The sequence below is a fragment of the Emys orbicularis genome, chromosome 3 (assembly GCF_028017835.1).
Source record: "Emys orbicularis isolate rEmyOrb1 chromosome 3, rEmyOrb1.hap1, whole genome shotgun sequence".
NCBI lineage: Eukaryota > Metazoa > Chordata > Testudines > Emydidae > Emys > Emys orbicularis.
The window spans coordinates 141,580,555-141,597,586 of NC_088685.1; the positions used below are offsets into that span (position 1 = coordinate 141,580,555).

At 43.1% G+C, this 17,032-nt stretch overlaps 1 protein-coding gene across 1 annotated transcript; it reads left to right on the forward strand.

The window, feature by feature from the left end:
- Nucleotides 1–15,376: 15,376 nt before the first annotated feature.
- PIGM (phosphatidylinositol glycan anchor biosynthesis class M) lies at nt 15,377–16,817 on the forward strand. Its single transcript, XM_065401610.1, has one exon. The coding sequence runs from the start codon at nt 15,395–15,397 to the stop codon at nt 16,685–16,687; it is 1,293 nt and encodes a 430-aa protein (XP_065257682.1). The 5' UTR covers nt 15,377–15,394; the 3' UTR covers nt 16,688–16,817.
- Nucleotides 16,818–17,032: the final 215 nt, after the last annotated feature.

A 17,032-nucleotide genomic window follows, 5' to 3' on the forward strand; every position in this document is an offset into this window, starting at 1 on the left:
AATGTTTGTATAGTGCCTAGCACAATGAGGCCCTGGCCAGTAGTTGCTACTGCAATAACAATATTAAATAAAAACAGTAACTATGGTGAAATTGCTCATCAACGATAATTTTCAGGAATTTGTATTGCTGCCTAAAATGGAACCAAAAAACGGGAGGACAGCAAGTGTATTAGAGATTTTCAAAGAAAGTGAAAGAATGAACCTGGCAATTATTCTCCTATAAGTCTAACTTCTCTCTTTCTCTCTCTCTCTCTTTTGTTGTAATACATTTTAATAGAGAGAGTTACATAATATATCTAGAGGGTGATAAATCAAGAACAATAAATAGCATAGGCTTATAAAGAACAAATGTTCCCAGGCAAAATTTATAGAATAATGGGATTAAATTATTAACAGATCTATTTAGTCTGAATAGTAAGGAAAAGTTTCCTGGCAAAGAGATGTATTTGACTAGAGAATTGTTTCCCAAAGGGAAAAAAAGATAGAATCCCCATCTCTTGGGGCACTTAAAACCCAGATGGACAAAACAGTAGAAAATACACTGAACAAACCAAATAGAAATGAATTACCTTTCTCAAACTTTTATAAAGTTAGAACAGTTTAAAAAAAAAAAATCACAAACGTCAAACGCACTAGATCATCAGAATTAGGTGATATTCCTCATGCTTAGGGAAATTAGGTAGCAAGCAGAGAAATACTGATAACTGTGCTCCATATCTCAAAGAGAAACTGTTCTAGGTCACTAAAGTCCCTAATATGTTTGTCTTAAAAAAAAAAAAAAAAAAAAGCCCAAGAAAATACTAGGATTTAAAAAGAACAGTGTGGCTATTAGAATTATTGATTGTGTACAAACTGATTCAGAACAGAATACATAAGATAGTGTAGACCAATAGTATGTGTCATGGAATATCCTTAACAGTTAAATATATATTGTGATTTTGTGTCTAAATGTGTGCTCTAAATACTGTGTAATCAACACCTGGATAAGGGTATATAAGTGTGTGAGATAGGTTACAGTTGTTTCTGCAGAATGGTTGTGGGATTTATATGAATATAAGGGTACAAATGGCTTTTGTTCATTCTTTTTACTAATACATCCCAGAGTAATCCAGGAACAGGAAAATATTATGAAACAGTATGAAGTATGTTGTATAAGAGATTGCTTTTATAATCAGAGTGATTTGCATCCTCTTCCCCAGAAAGACCAAACCAGTCTGTTGCTCTAAATTAAAAAAAAAAAAAAAAAAAATCAGATGTTTAAAACAATGTTACATTACACAACACAAAGAACCAGTGTACAGTGCAATAATTCATATATTATTCTGGGTGCTTTATACTGCTAAGTATAAACAACAACTTTGTTAATGCTAACAAAAATTGGAAAAATACTACTCACCATGGTTATGCCACTGTTTCAAGTAGAGACCAGGCTAGAAGCAGGGTTTTTTTTATACCAGTACTGTGAACTTTGACCTTGGGGCCTTGGTCTTTCAGAAAATGTAATTTAATCACTGGATTGCCATCTTGTTACAGGTGTTGTTGATGTTGTGAATGATTTAAGCAAACAATGTGGTTTTACTAAGGGAACTTTTGTATTAAAGGTGGAAAAGGTTACCTGGTCTATTTGCAGCATATGGGACTTAAGAAAGGGGGATAGCTGAATGGAAAGGAAGATATAGATTATTAGAGGTGTGAAGAACTATAGATAATTTCCTCCTAACAAAAGGGATGAGCCGAACTGCTCATGGAGATCTCTTCTAGCAGCTATTAGGCAATGTGAGAGACAATAAAGAAGCAGGTGAAACTCTGGGTTTTGCACTGCTCTTTCCTAGAAATGAAGATGTTTAAATAATGTTTGCTTGTACTTTCACTTAGTAGATAACTCCCTAAAATGGCTTTTACTTTTTTACATTTTAGCATTTCTCCCCTATCTTTCTCTCTTAAAAAGAGATGCTTATTCTTCCTTAAGCCTCAATTAGCCAACCCAATACAGTTTTTGTAGCAGAAAATGAAGCCTCAACAGCCTTTCAGAATTCTTGAAGAAGTTCAGGGAAATGTAGATAAGCGCCTCAGTGAACATAATTTGCTTGGATTTTCAAAAAGAAGTTGATAAGATCCTACATAAAGTAAATGGAGCAAAGTCCCCCCCATGAAAAACTTGACTAACTCCATAATCCCACAAATGGATCTGCATACTGAAATATAATGGGCCATCACACCCTAGTCAGTCAGCAGAGGTGGTACTTGAGTGTTGTCCTAGTTTAGCCTAAATTTCAAAGAACTATGGCAAGTTGATGGAAGGGAGAAGAAGAAGAGTGGACCCTGCTCTCTCTCTGTCCATAGATATTCATAAAATCATAGAAGTGTGGGACTGGAAGGGACCTCAGTATGTCAACTAGTCCAGTCCCCTGCACTCAAGGCAGGACTATGCCTATGTAATAACTAGACAATTCCTAACAGGTGTTTGCCTAACCTGTTCTCAGAAACATCCAATGACAGAGATTCTACAACCTCCCTGGGCAATTTGTTTCAGTGCTTAACAACCCTGACAGCGAGGAAGATTTTCCTAATTTCCAACCTAAACCGCCCTTGCTGCAATTTAAGCCCATTGTTTCTTGCCCTATCCTCAAGGTTAACAAGAACAATTTTTCTCCCTCCTCCTTGTAACAACCTTGTATGTACTTGAAAACTATTAATAGGGTCTCTCACACCACTATGACAGGCCCTGCTTACCCATTACTGAACAGGCTTGTGAAACACTACCCTTATTTCTGCAAAGGGGAGGTGTCATTCTAACTACTTCCTCAGCAAGAGCAGAATGTTAGTGTCTGTATGCCTTTAGTGGAATCAAGGAAAGCTAAAGAAGCCTTCAAAAGAGAACTAACCCCTACTATTGTCTACATGCCTTCTGTGCACTCTGCGAAAACATAACACGGAGTGGACAGATCAGTATGTCACTAATAAAAAAGGGGGATGTGGGGGGAAAAAGCCTCCAGCCTGCCAACCACCACCAGAAAAGAATTATATTACAAATGTTCTCTGCTTGTAATGGACCTGGCTATGAAAAACAAGTATGATACTACAACTTGGAGATACTTAGAACAAATTCATGAGACAAGACAGTTACGTCTAAGGTTTGTTGAATGGCACAGCAATACAGAAATCAAATTATTAGATTTTCTACTTCATTGATCAGGTCTGCACACAAAGGTGAAAACAGGGAACTACACCATTGCTTTCTTAAAATAAATTTTAAAACATTTTAGCAAACCATAAAAATAAAAGCACTATTTCCAAAAGGAGCCAAAACTGACTGTTGCGTTTATTAGAGAATTTTTTGAGACAAAAGTCATTCTTGCCAGGGCCGGCTCTAGGTTTTTTGCCGCCCCAAGCGAAAAAACAAACAAACAAACAAAAACCTCCGAGAGCGCAACTGCCGAAGCAAAAAGTGGAATGCCGCCCCTGGAATTGTGCTGCCCCAAGCACGTGCTTGGTTTGCTGGTGCCTAGTGCCGGTCCTGATTCTTGCATTTCAATTTGATGTCCAAAGGTGTATAAAACATGGCTTGAGCAAAAAAAAAAAAAAAAAAAAAAGAGCTACTGGGGACCATCCTGGGTGCCAGGATTGGCACTGCTGTCAACCTGAATGCGCAGTAATGTGATACTCTGTATCTCGGGGGAACTCCCTGCACCCCTATGTTCATACTTATAATAAGATTGTGTGGTATCCAATGCAAAGTTTGTCATGTCGGGTGTCTTCGGAAGGCTCATGATGCACTGAGCATTGTTGTTATTGTAATGTTATAGGTTGTAATTTCATATCTATAGTTATGAGACTGAAAATGTGTCCTCATGGCTTAAAACAAGCCCAGCCAAAACTCTCCAGGAACAGAGGGGCAGTTCACACCTCATCAGGGCATGTATGGTACAAACCCAGCCCAGCCTCACAGGAACAAAGGACACTGGCCTAGGCAGCAACAAAGTATCTGTTGGACTCTCGAATGAGTCACCCTCCTTCCCTTGGTCAGTCAGGGACTACGATGAGGTAATGCTCACCAGCCAAATGGGAAGAAAGAACATGATAAAGCGAAAGATGTTTGCCATGCTTGTCCTCTCTCTTCAGGGGTGAAAGTAACATTGAACACTTACCGGTACAGGGGCCTCAGGCGGAAGGGGCAGGGCTGGGAGGGTCAGCATCCCGCAACCAGCCCATCCACGCTGCCTGGCCTGCGCCGCCCTGGGCTCCAGCGGCGATTTAAAGGGCTTGGGGCTTCAGCTGCTGCTGTGGTAGCGGCGGCGGCAGTCAGAGCCCTGGGCCCTTTTAAATCACCGGCCCTGGGGCAGCTGCTCCTTTTGCACACACCCCTCGGCAGCCGGGGTGGGGGGGCAAAAGGGGCAATGACGTTAAAGCGCTGCCGCGGCAGTGCTTTAAAGTCAGCTGTGTACGGGCTAGTATCGGCGGCCACTTTTTACTGGTACACCATACCGGCTTACTTTCACCCGTCTCTCTTCCACCTCCATCTACAGACATCACCACCAAGCATCCAAGTTTCACCCCTCTGGCTCCACAGTTCAAACAGATCTCTCTCCTTAAAGCAAGAGATCCCCTCAGCCCTGCTTCCCAGAACTGGGTTCAGGGTCGTCTCTTGCTCTTCCTTCAGTCAGGAGTCCCCAGCCCTCCTTCCCAGAGCTGAAGCACCCAAACAGGGAAATGTCACAAGTAAATATAGTGACGATATAAGGTGATTGGAGTTGGAAAAGAAATGGGATGAAGAAAGCATTACTAGACTAGCTGTTAGTGGAAGACAAGGCCAGGCTGCAGGTACTTGCTATGTCCTAAATAAAAAGGGAGAGTAATAAATGACAATCCCTTTTGTATCTGGCAAAGGACTACAGATTGCTCTGCTCTAGTCTCACCACTTCAGTTTCTTTTCATGTAGTATGCTCCTCTTTCTTTGCTCCTTGCTTTTGGCCTACCGGGGAAGTTCCAAGAGGATGAGAAAAGAGATAATATCATGCCAATATTTAAAAAAGAGTAAGCAGGATGACCTGTGTTACTATAGAGCAAAATCAGGGAATGGATGATAAAGGACTCAATCGAAAGAGAAATAAAGGAGGATAGCATAATTAATGCCAGCCAACATTTTGTGGAAAAAAGATCTTATCAAGTGTGACCTTTTTATGAAATCACATTTGGGTGCTTCAAGTAATTGTGTTGACATAATATATTTAGACTGCTGTAAACATTTGAAGTACTGCCTGACATTCTGACCAAAAGAAATTAGTACTATACAAAAATCAATACAACAGATATTGAATGGATTAAGACTATGTAATGGATACATCTCAAAATAGAGTTGTTGATGGGGAATAATAAAATGGGGGTGTTTCAAGTGGGATACTATAGGGTAGTACTTAGGGTGACAGCAGACAAGGTGGATCTTTGCAATACTGAGAACACTGGTATAGACTAGTATGACAAAGTGGGAATTTTCTTAACGTTTTGTATGAACACTGTGTGTGTGTCTCAGTTTCCCCTGTGTATTACACAAATACTTTAGGTGGTGGGACAAGGGCATGTGATTTTTGCAGAGACCCTAGCAGGCAGGTGTGATTGCCTCTAGCTAAGTCAGAAGTCCACCCTGTCTGGAGTTATATCAGAGTCCAAAGGAAAACACCAGAATCAGCTGTCTACACTAGTCTCTTGCCTGCTATAGTCCATCCTCCAAGGGTCAGGCCTATTCACCAACAGTCTTTAGCTTTACATGTGGCTGATTTCCAGCCCTCTTGGGCCCCCACCAGTTTCTTCTTCTTCCCTTCCTACCACCTCACAAGACAGCAGCACAGAAAGAATTAACACCTCCCCCCCCCCACACACACACACACTATGGGTTCCTAGCCCTGATCCCTCAAAAATTGAGCCATCTGCTCCATATCCCAAACAACCCTCTCCCCTTCCCAGGACCTCTTCCTGTGCATCCAAATCCTCCTCACTTCCTCCCTGCTGGCTAATTGGCCACTCTTTAACATGCTCACTCCCAAATCTCCTATCCCTAGAATCCTTCTCCTGAGTAAACACAGGCTAAACCTGGCAGCGATGAGGTTGAGTACCTCTGTTAGGCCTTGTCTTCACTGAAGAAAAAAAAAAAAAAAAAAGTAGGGGTGTGTGCTCTTAACTCAAGTCACCTAACTCAAGGTAAAATCCTAGTGGAGACAAGGCAGGGTGTAGTTGTCATATGAGGTAGCTGGTTGAATTAAAGTCTAGGCTGCCCCATAATTTTTGGGTAGGTTTTCACTGCCAATAAGGCAAGGTGTTTTTTTAAATAGCAAGATAATAACAGTTACCTTTCTGTAAACTTAGTGGAGATATGAAGCAGTTAGTTTTTACCATGATGTAGCTAGGTGAGGTCAGCACTATTCCTCCCACCTGGATTTGACCTTGCCTTCTGTCATATAAATACAGCAACACAAATGTAACCATTCTGCCAGGTAGAGTCAGCAGCAACAAGGGATGGGTTCAATATCTAGGGGTCCCTCTTAGCAATACAGAATACAACCACACTGAGCCCCCACCCCAGTAATCTGGGAAAATTTATCACCCTTGGACACCTGGAAGAGGCAATACTTCCCCACTTGCAAGCACTGAGTCTATGTATAAAGAAAAGAAGTTTTATTAAGAGGGAAAGGGAACCAAGTATTTACGAGGGAAAACAAAACAAAACAACCACATTCAAAAGCACACGACCATAAGCAAACCTGACCTCACTATGCGTTGGTCAGTGTCCTTTGCTGCACTTTCCCACCTTGTGGTGGGAAAGTCTGATGAAAAAATGCTCCTTTAACACAACACTCCCCTTTCCTTCTGCTGCACCCCACTCACAGTTGTCTATCCTTGGTTAGTGAAGACCCAGAGATCAGAGGTGCATTCATGGGGTCAACCTCTCACCCCAGGATGCATCAGGCAATGCTTCTGCTGCAACTGACTCACATTTGCCACTGTTTCTCTGCTGCCACACTCTGCTGCTACTGCTTCTCTGCCACCGCTGGCTGCTGTTGCCCCCAAGACATCACATTCTGAGGTTCTGCCACTTAACCCAGCTCTTAGTGAGTTCAGCAGGTAGTGGAGAACCACACAGCCAGGGCAGTCTCTGTGCTGTCTTTCACTGTCCCCACACCAGGTCTAAAGCTTAGCTCCTAGAGCTGCTCAGCAGTGATGTCAGCTCTAGGAATCATCAACTGGAAACAAGGACTCAATTTAATCTCATCATCTCTCTCATTAAACAGAGGAGAGGAATAGGGCTAATGGCATCTAGGACTCCCTAGACAGAATCCACACCCACTCTCATCTTCACTGAGATTTGGCATCACCACTCCCTGTTTAGCAAGTGAGGTTCAGTTTAGGGTGACCTTCTTAATCAGGGTATGCTAAGCACAGTTCTGCTGCCCTTTACTTGTACAGTAAGGATAACATTTCATTATCCCACATTCAAATACTAGAGTGGATTTGTAACCCAAACTAGAAAAAAAAAATCGTTTTGGCAAAGAAGCTCCATCTGCTGCATATCTAAGCAGAATAGGCATATCTATTCAAACATGGTCTGCTCCTAAAGTCTTTTTCCCCAGCTCATTACTAGATGTCAGGTGATAGCTCATTCAGACCCTGTTTACACATATATTTAATAAAATAAACCTTACTAAAACATGACACTTCACTAACCACACTTCTCCCTCTGGCAAGAGGAGGAGAGAACACACATGACAGATGTTTAGTCATGTTGCTTAACACATTATTGGGAGGTGCTCAGATACTACCATGATGAGCTACATAGCTTTGAAACTGATCAGCTACATCTTAAATGCCAAAAAAGGCAAGTTTTTACAGTGAGATAAACAACATGCATTAGGTCTCATTGTAAAATCCTTCTGAAGACAAGGTAGGCTGTAGTTTTCACACACAGTTAGCTTTTAACCAGACCTGCTAACTTGTGTGTGAAAACCACAACCTACCTGTTTAAACAAGTGACAGAAATTGTTTTCCCATTAGAAGTCTGAATAGACAGCTTTTTTACCATGGGGTGTAAATAAGTGTATAGATTTACCCAACAGTATTAGACACATTCACAGAAAAATCTCTAGGTAATAATGACCATCTTACATTTATATTAGTGCTTTTCCTCTAGGAAGATATTGTAAGTGCTTTACTAACTAGTGTTGTAAACTACACTGTATCATTCACCCTGGCAGAGAAGTAGGAAGTGACCACCTTTGCCATAACTTTAACTCTGACCCCAAACCCAAAATACTTCTTTCACCAGTAATATGAGAAGCTGGCCACAAGGCCATTTTGAATAAGGTACATCAGTATGTACAAGTTAGTTCTATCAGCTACTTCCTAAACACCCCTTTATGGCTTACAGTAGCTCTCCAGCACTTCGACTCACTTTTGTTCTTTCTCACAGGGCTCTCCAATAACTCACCTAGTCCATAGTATTTTAGAACATTCCCTTTCTGGAGGAGGATCAGTTTATTTATTCTGCACACATTAATACTTCACACCAGCTTCACCCCACTGGCTCCACAGTTCAAAGAGATCTCTTTCCTTAAAGCAAGAGACCTCCTCAGCCCTGCTTCCCAGAGCTGGGTTCAGGGACATCTCTTGTTCTTCCTTCAGTAAGGAGTCCCCAGCCTTCCTTCCCAGAGCTGAAGCACCCATACAGTATTACTATCCCCTACAAGAGCCAGTCTTGCTCCTTACAGATGCTTCTCAAGCAATCCATAGCTTCTCAGGCTTCTGTTCAACCTAACAGACCAAGTCCTCCTATTTAGATGCATACCATCCTCCCATATGAGTGCATTGCCCCCCAAAGACCAGTCCAGGTGGCTTGCTCTCTTTCCCTTATATCTCCAGGCCTGGCCTGAGTTAATCACATTACCTCATTTATTATTACCCACTAGGGAGGTGAACAAATCTCGTGGACTGAGGCACCTTTTCCCCTTAAAGGGGCCAGCCACCCTGTGACACATTCTGTTCTACATAGGTTCTTGCACCACACTCCTCACTATAGTTTCTGAGTGCCTTCCAATAATGTATTATGCCATGTGACTACACATCTGTCACATGTTTATTTTCTCATCCGCTCCCCAGTGGCAGAAGTGTGTCAAGTGGAGTGTCCTATTCTGGTAGGGTTTTAGGGGTTCTTTGGTTGGGGTTTTGTATTTTTTTATATATTTGGTGTGTTTTGTTGATTTTAAATATATATTGATCTGTGTCTATGTTAGAGAAGGCAATGCCAAAGAAAGGCACCTTGCACTTGGAGGGGAAGGTGGTGGGTTTTGATGGTCCTTAGCTTCTGGGGCAGTTCATTCTACAATCTTGGGCTGGCCCCTAAGACAGTTCTGTCTCCTGCACAGTCAAGTATTACCCTTACTGCAGAGAGTTCCATTGTGCCAGGGGAATGTAGTTATCGGCCATGGTCTTCATCCTGGAGGAGATTTTGGCAATTTTTAAAATATCCTAGGCCCAGGCCATGCAGCACCCTGAAGATAAAAACCAAGATCTTGAATTTAATTCAAATTTATATGGAAAGTTAGAGTAGAGGAAGACAGCCTGAAATGCAAGTCCAACCTACCATAAACCGTTTCCCATCAAACTACATATACTATATTACTTTCAAGAAACAACTATTATAATTACTTTCCCAAAACTCTATTGTCAGTTGACAAATATATTAAATGACAGTATTTTCCACTTAATAGTATCCCTCAAAAGAAAATATTTAGATTCCAAAGTTAACATAACAAAATACATGAAAACCATTCCATAGGTCAGAATTGAAGTTGTGGTATGATGAAAAGTGCATTTCTTTAATATTTGCTAAGAATAATGTGTTTATAATAGACCTTACACTGACCACATATTGTTCAGCATTTACTTCCTTGCTTTTAAGTGATTGTTTTGTAAATGCTGCCACTTCTTGCTTCTCCCTACATAATATTTCAAACATTCGACCTTTTCTGTCTGTCCAGGCTACCAAGTTTCTTGTTCAGGCCCCCCATCATCTTGACCCCTGACTACTGTAATCATCTTTCTGGCCTTGATGCCAACCACATTTCCCCTTGTGATGCTTTAGTTTGAAGAAAGCTGTCAAAATCTGAAAAGCCACCACCAACTCTCCCCTCAAAACTCCACTCTTCCATAATGCACACACTAAACAGCAACCTGATAACACCCAGACGGGTGGTGAATTGTGATTACTGCTCCTGACTGGCTAAGCATTGGGCACATTTTCTATCATTGTTGTTACTGCATCTTCTCCATCCCTGACTCTGTGATTTTGTCATCCTCCTGTTATGCCTTGTCTTTTAGACTGTAAACTCATTTTCTATATATCTGTATAGTGCCTTGAACAATAAGGCCCCAACCTGGTTGGTCTCCAGGAGGCTACCACAATATAAGTGTTAAACAACAACAACAGTAGCGTAGCTGGGTTTTGAAACAATTTTTCTTTGTCTTTGTACACCACCTCACTGAAATGCTTCTACTTCTAAGGGAGACGGTAGCAACCAACACAGCATGAAGATATGAAGAGGGAAATTTTTGATGAGATCAGGGCAAAAAACCTCTTACCCTCTTATTGTGAAAATACAATGGAATCTTTAATGTACATACAGAGTAGACAGGACCTCAGCTTTTAAGACCTCATCTGAAAGGCACAGACTTTGAGACTTTACAAAGCAAGGACCTGAAAGATAAAGGAAAATATCTGTGGAATGCATAAATATTTCTATTCAGTTTATATTTTATGTGCCACTGTGGCTGAAACCACATTCTTCTTCACAATTTACTTGTCCCTTCATGTGCAATGAAGTCAACCAACATCAGTCTTAATGGTTCTATTAGCTTTATCTCCTGACATTTTATAAAAGTGGCTCCTGGTAGCTTGTATAAATAAAAACAATGTTTTACAAAAACAACAGATTCATGGTTTTAATAAGACTACCTTCCTGCTCTAAATCATTATACATCATGATCAATTAGGTTTAGCAGGCAGGTACCACTCCTGAAGCAAACTGCTTCAAAGGAAGAATCTTAATTATTTTGAAGAGCTTCAAGCTTTCTTTCAGGATCTTAAATTATTGATAAGTCAAATCAATGGCTGTCATAACTATAAAGGGAAGGGTAACAGCTCTCCTGTGTACAGTACTATAAAATCCCTCCTGGCCAGAGACTCCAAAATCCTTTTACCTGTAAAGGGTTAAGAAGCTTGGGTAACCTGGCTGACACCTGACCCCAAGGACCAATAAGGGGACAAGATACTTTCAAATCTTGGGGGGGAAAGGCTTTGGTGTGCTCTTTGTTTAAGGTTGTTGTTCGCTCTTGGGACTGAGAGGGACCAGACATCAATCCAGGTTCTCCCCATCTTTCTAAACAAGTCTCTCATATTTCAAACTTGTAAGTAAAAAGCCAGGCAAGGCGTCTTAGTTTTACTTTGTTTTCTCAACTTGTAAATGTACCTTTTACTAGAGTGTTTATCTTTGTTTGCTGTACTTTGAACCTAAGACAGAGGGGGGTCCTCTGAGCTCTTTAAGTTTGATTACCCTGTAAAGTTATTTTCCATACTGATTTTACAGAGATGATTTTTACCTTTTTCTTTAATTAAAAGCCTTCTTTTTAAGAACCTGATTGATTTCTCCTTGTTTTAAGGTCCAAGGGGGTTTGGATCTGTATTCACCAGGAGTTGGTGAAAGGAAGGAGGGGGGAAGGGTCAATTTCTCCTTGTTTAAGATCCAAGGAGTTTGGATCTGTATTCACCAGGGAATTGGTGAGAAGTTTCTAAAAGCTTCCCAGGGAAGGGAATGGTGGCAGCGGACCAGAACTAAGCTGGTAGTTAAGCTTAGAAGTCCTCATGCAGGCCCCCACACTTGTACCCTAAAGTTCAAAGTGGGGATACAGCCTTGACAATGGCTTCTTTAGCTCAGAAAATATCATTTGATCACACTGGTACAGAACAGTAGCTGAAGCAGACTCACTATTTTATTTACCTCATTCCTCTTTTGAAGGCAGTTATCTACCCTTTCTTTTTTCAGGATCCAGTTAAACACTCACAAATGAAATCAAGCCTTGCGCTCCTGTTTCAGTCCAGGTGTGACCTCATTTGGTGTAATGAGGAGGATGGTACTGTCCCAGGGAGTTGTACATCGGAGACAGCCCAAACCAAGGGAGAAGAGAGCATAGAGTTAGAGAGTTCAGAACCAAATGTGAGACTGTAGAGTCTTGAAGGTAGAGAGCTTAGCAAAGCTGAGCTGAGAGCTTCAGGGAGGAAGTGCCCCTTAAGGAAGGAGTGGTGAGCAGTAGATTCACATCAGACTGGTGGAAGGCAGCTAAGGGGAGTCGCCTACAAACTTCCCCAGGCTAGAAAGCCATGACTGGAGAGAGCTGCGAGCAGCAGACGGAGATGCCTGCTGGTTTACTGAGTTGGAGAGCTGAAACCAGATGGCCAGAGAGGGTTAAGGCTTGGAGACTGATGAAGAGGTGTACCTGCTGATCTTTGTAGGGGAGAGCTAGAACCAGACCTGAGGATTAAACAGGGTGGAGAGAAACACCCTGTCTGAGGTGAAGTGTGGTGAGATGTGCTGGAGCTGTACTGGAAAGTGGAGGCACGGTGAGAGACATGGAGCTGTACTTGGAATGTTGTGATTTGAAAGAGTGAATATATAGTTTGGACTATGCTGGGGGATTCCGGTTTACAGGTGTGGGACTCTTTTTGTAATAACTTAACCCTGCAAAGGGCTATCTATGCTTAGCAAGCTTGAATGGTGTTACTGGGGGTCTACAGAAAAAAGGAGAAATTGAGGCAGACACACTGCTCATGCTACGGCCTGACCCAGGAGGAGGGCCGCAGGAAGGGGCTGTCTTTTCATACAGGCCTGATCTAAACATTTAGATTGGCATAGCTACATCATTCAGGGGTATGAAAAATCCACACCTGTGAGTGCCATAGCTAAGCCAACCTGACTCCTGCTGTAGATATGGCTAGGTCGATGGAAATATGTTTCCGATGACCTAGTTATTGTAGCTCAGGCAGGCGGATTCCCTGCAGCAATGTAAAAAACCCCTTCTATAGCCGTAGGCTGCATCTACACCAGGCAATGCAGCCATGCCACTATAGCCCCTGGAGTGAGGACAAGCTGAGAGTCATACCGTTCTTGTTCCCTTTGAATCAATGGGAGTTTTGCCTCAGCATGGATAACAGAACCTGGCCAAAGCTAGACTTCACAGCACTGTGAATTAGCAAAGGCTTTTTTTTTTTTAAAAATCCAGTACCATTAAACTATTGATCTTAGTCACACCAAACTGTATATTCACGCTTTCAAATCCCAAACTCTATTTGAAATCTAACCTGGCAGGAAATAATCAGATTTGTCACAATAAGATATTTTCTCAAAGGAGTGGAAATGATAATCTATGTTCCAATAAAAGGTGGCAAGGAAGAGTTGTGCAAAATCCTAGAGGAAGGGAGAGACATGGCAAGAATAGTGTCATAATAGGTAGCATCCTGCCTGAAACAGAAATGTACAGTAACTGACAAATAGACATGGGGATATATTATTTAGATAAGTGGCTGTCTTGAACCCAACAAGGGATAAGATATTAAAACATTTTTGATGCCCCATGCCAATTATTATAGGATCTGAAGCTACAAATTTTGGTGCATATGGCAGATATTAATCCCACAATTTGTGGCTTAGTGAGCACATTTTGAGCCCACCAAGGGAGGCCACATATGTTGTGTAGAAAAAGGGATGTTAATAAATCCCTTGTGTACTGTTGTAATATTACACAGTTAATGTGATTAGATTTTTGTGTTAAGTTTTTGCTGGCTTATTCCCATTGGAACAGCCACCATTAAAATTGTTGTTTGTTATTAAAGACAGAAAAAGAAGAGAGCTCCAGGTATTAGAGAAGTTAGCTTTTTAACAACTGCCTCTTTGCACCTATCTCACACACTCCATTGCAGCCTCCCATATACCTACATGGTGCGCAGGAGGGTTCCACTCATCAGGCAGCTCCTCTCTGTGTGATACAATGAGAAAGGGACACAGGGGATAAAATCTCAAACATGGTACAGAGCCCTGTCCTTGGTGTAGCTCTCAACCTGCCAAAGCCTAAATATGCCACACAATGTGTGACGGAGACCCAAAGAAGGAGAAACCCCCCAAAAATATTCATACAGGAAACATAATACTGTGGAATCCATTCCCTCAGTGTAAATATCTCGCACTGTAGCGGAACTTCCATGATACTTCATTTCTGATATACCTAAATTTCAGCCAGGTAGAATGTGGGTACCTGGGGGACGGAAATGAGGTACAGGACAGGTTCCCAACAGTCCCTTATTTTTTTCATCTCTGTACAATAAGATCAGGAGTTGCAGAGTGCTGCAAAAAGCAGCAAGAAATACCCCCGGGGGTGAGTACTGCTTATTGTTATTAATAATAATCAATAATAATATTGGGAGGAGGTGCTAAGAAAACAGTCCCTTGTTTTTTAAAATACACTGTTGACAACCCTATGAAAGGAGAGAGGGATGAGCAGCGCAGATCTGCCTGTGTCAAGACCCACCTGAGAGGGTCGCTTGTGTTACTCTGGGGGGAGAGTAGGGAGCAGTGACACTGCAGCAACTGCGCCCAGGGCTGCGGTTTGGGGGGCATCCTCTCCCACCCCTGGGAACCCTGTCCCTTGGGAGCGGGGGCGCGGAGATTTCCTCAGACACGTGGACGCGGCTGAAGACAAACCAGCAGCAGAGGACCCGCGATGGGCCGGGCCCCGCCCCTGCCCTCTCTCCCCCCGCTCGGACAGGGCAATGAGGGCAGACGTGTCAGGGTTTTTAATGCGCATGCGCCCTTCCTGGCAGCGCTAGCCTCCTCTGCCGCTAGTGGAAGGGCGGGGCTTTCTGGTGCCCCGCCCACTAACGCGGAAGCAGTGGCGGTTTGGGCTCTTTTCCCCGCGGCAAGAGCGCGGGGCAGCCCGGGAGCCTTTTTCCTGTCCGGCCGGGCCTGGTACCGACCCCGCCCCGCGCTCAGGGGGCGCGCGCTGCCTCGCTCACAGCCCGGGGGGAGGGGACCCGCGGGCAGCTCCGCAGGGCCCGGCCGCCGCCTCTTAGCGCCGGGCCGGAACGCGCGTCCCGGGTTCTTAGGGCCCTGCCTCCACCCTGGTCAGCCCCAGCCCGGCCCCCGCTCCCGCTGGCAGCGCCCCTCGCCGTGGCCCCGGGGCGGCCCGCAGGTATCAGCGGAGGGGCGGAAAGGCCGAGGGTAGCTTCGCATTCGGCAGCAGCCTGGGCAGAGGGTCGGTCCGGTTTCGGCGTCTGGAATTGCACTGTGACACACACACAACGATGCCATCGCACCAGACTCTCAGGGAAGAAGTGGCCACGGCCTTGCTGAGGAGGGATGTGCTGATCGGCGCGGCTGTCGTCCTCAGACTTGCTCTAGTCTTTTACGGAGTCTATCAAGACAGGACCATGCTGGTGAAATATACGGACATTGACTATCACGTGTTCACAGATGCCGCCAGATTCGTAACAGAGGGGAGCTCCCCATACCAAAGAGCGACCTACCGCTACACCCCTCTGCTGGGCTGGATCTTAACTCCAAACATCTACCTTACTCCTCTTTATGGAAAGCTGCTTTTCATTACTGGTGATATAATAGCTGCATACCTCATATATCAAATCCTGCTGCTCAGAGGAGTGGACACCAACAAAGCCTTCGGGTACTGTGCTTTCTGGCTTCTCAATCCTCTACCAATGGCTGTGTCCAGCAGAGGAAATGCAGAGTCTCTTGTAGCAGTACTTGTGCTTGCTACCATGTATTACATAGAAAAAGGAAACATAGTGAAATCTGCTATATTTTATGGCTTTTCAGTGCATATGAAAATTTACCCAGTGACTTATGCCCTGCCAGTAGCCCTTCATCTACAGAATAATGGATGCTGTGGAAAAGGGACAACAGATACTGTCCATTTAAAAAAAACAAAGTTTTCTCTTGTGGACCACTTCTGGCAGCTTACTTTAAGGCTGCTGAGCCGTGATGTATTGTTTTTTGTGGTGGTTAGTGGATTGACATTTGCAGCCTTGAGCCTTTCATTTTATTATCTCTATGGTTGGGAGTTTTTGGAACATACCTACCTCTACCATTTGACCAGGAGGGATATCCGTCATAATTTCTCCCCCTATTTCTACATGCTGTATTTGACTGCAGAGAGTGAATGGAGTTTTGCCCTAGGACTCGCAGCTTTCCTGCCACAGCTGCTCCTTCTTCTAGTTGTGTCTTTAGCCTATTACAAAGACCTTGTCTTTTGTTGTTTCCTACATACTGCTATTTTTGTAAGTTTTAACAAAGTGTGCACATCCCAATATTTTCTTTGGTACCTCTGCCTCTTGCCTCTTGTAATGCCTGTTGTGAGAATGTCCTGGCAGCGGGGTGTTTTGCTCCTCCTTCTGTGGTTTCTTGGACAGGCACTATGGCTGGCACCTGCATATTTTCTGGAATTTAAAGGAAAGAATACCTTTTTACTTATCTGGCTGGCTGGCTTGCTTTTCCTTTTCATTAACTGCTTCATCCTTGTTCAGATTATTTCTCACTATCAAAAAGGAGCACAAGTAGCCAAGAAACTCAAACACCAGTAATATGCACATTGGTATGTTTGCCAAATCCTATCAGTAGTCCCATTGACTTTAATGAGATTGCTCAAATGAGCAGGACTTGGCCTAATATCAGTAATGCAATTGTACGTACACCGTACTAAAACACATTCTCTATAAATAGCCTTTTCCAGTGTCATGTGATTTTTGGGTGGGAGAGTGGGATTAAGTGTTTGGGGACTTCACCACCACCACCACAGCAGGGAGAGGGCTGGTCTCAGTTTTAAGTAAACTCAGTATTGGGTAGAACTCATAAGGTTGCAGAGGAGGGGTATTATAGCTCTGATGATATCTTGTCATACTCTTTTTTCTTATTCTTTTTTTTTAAGT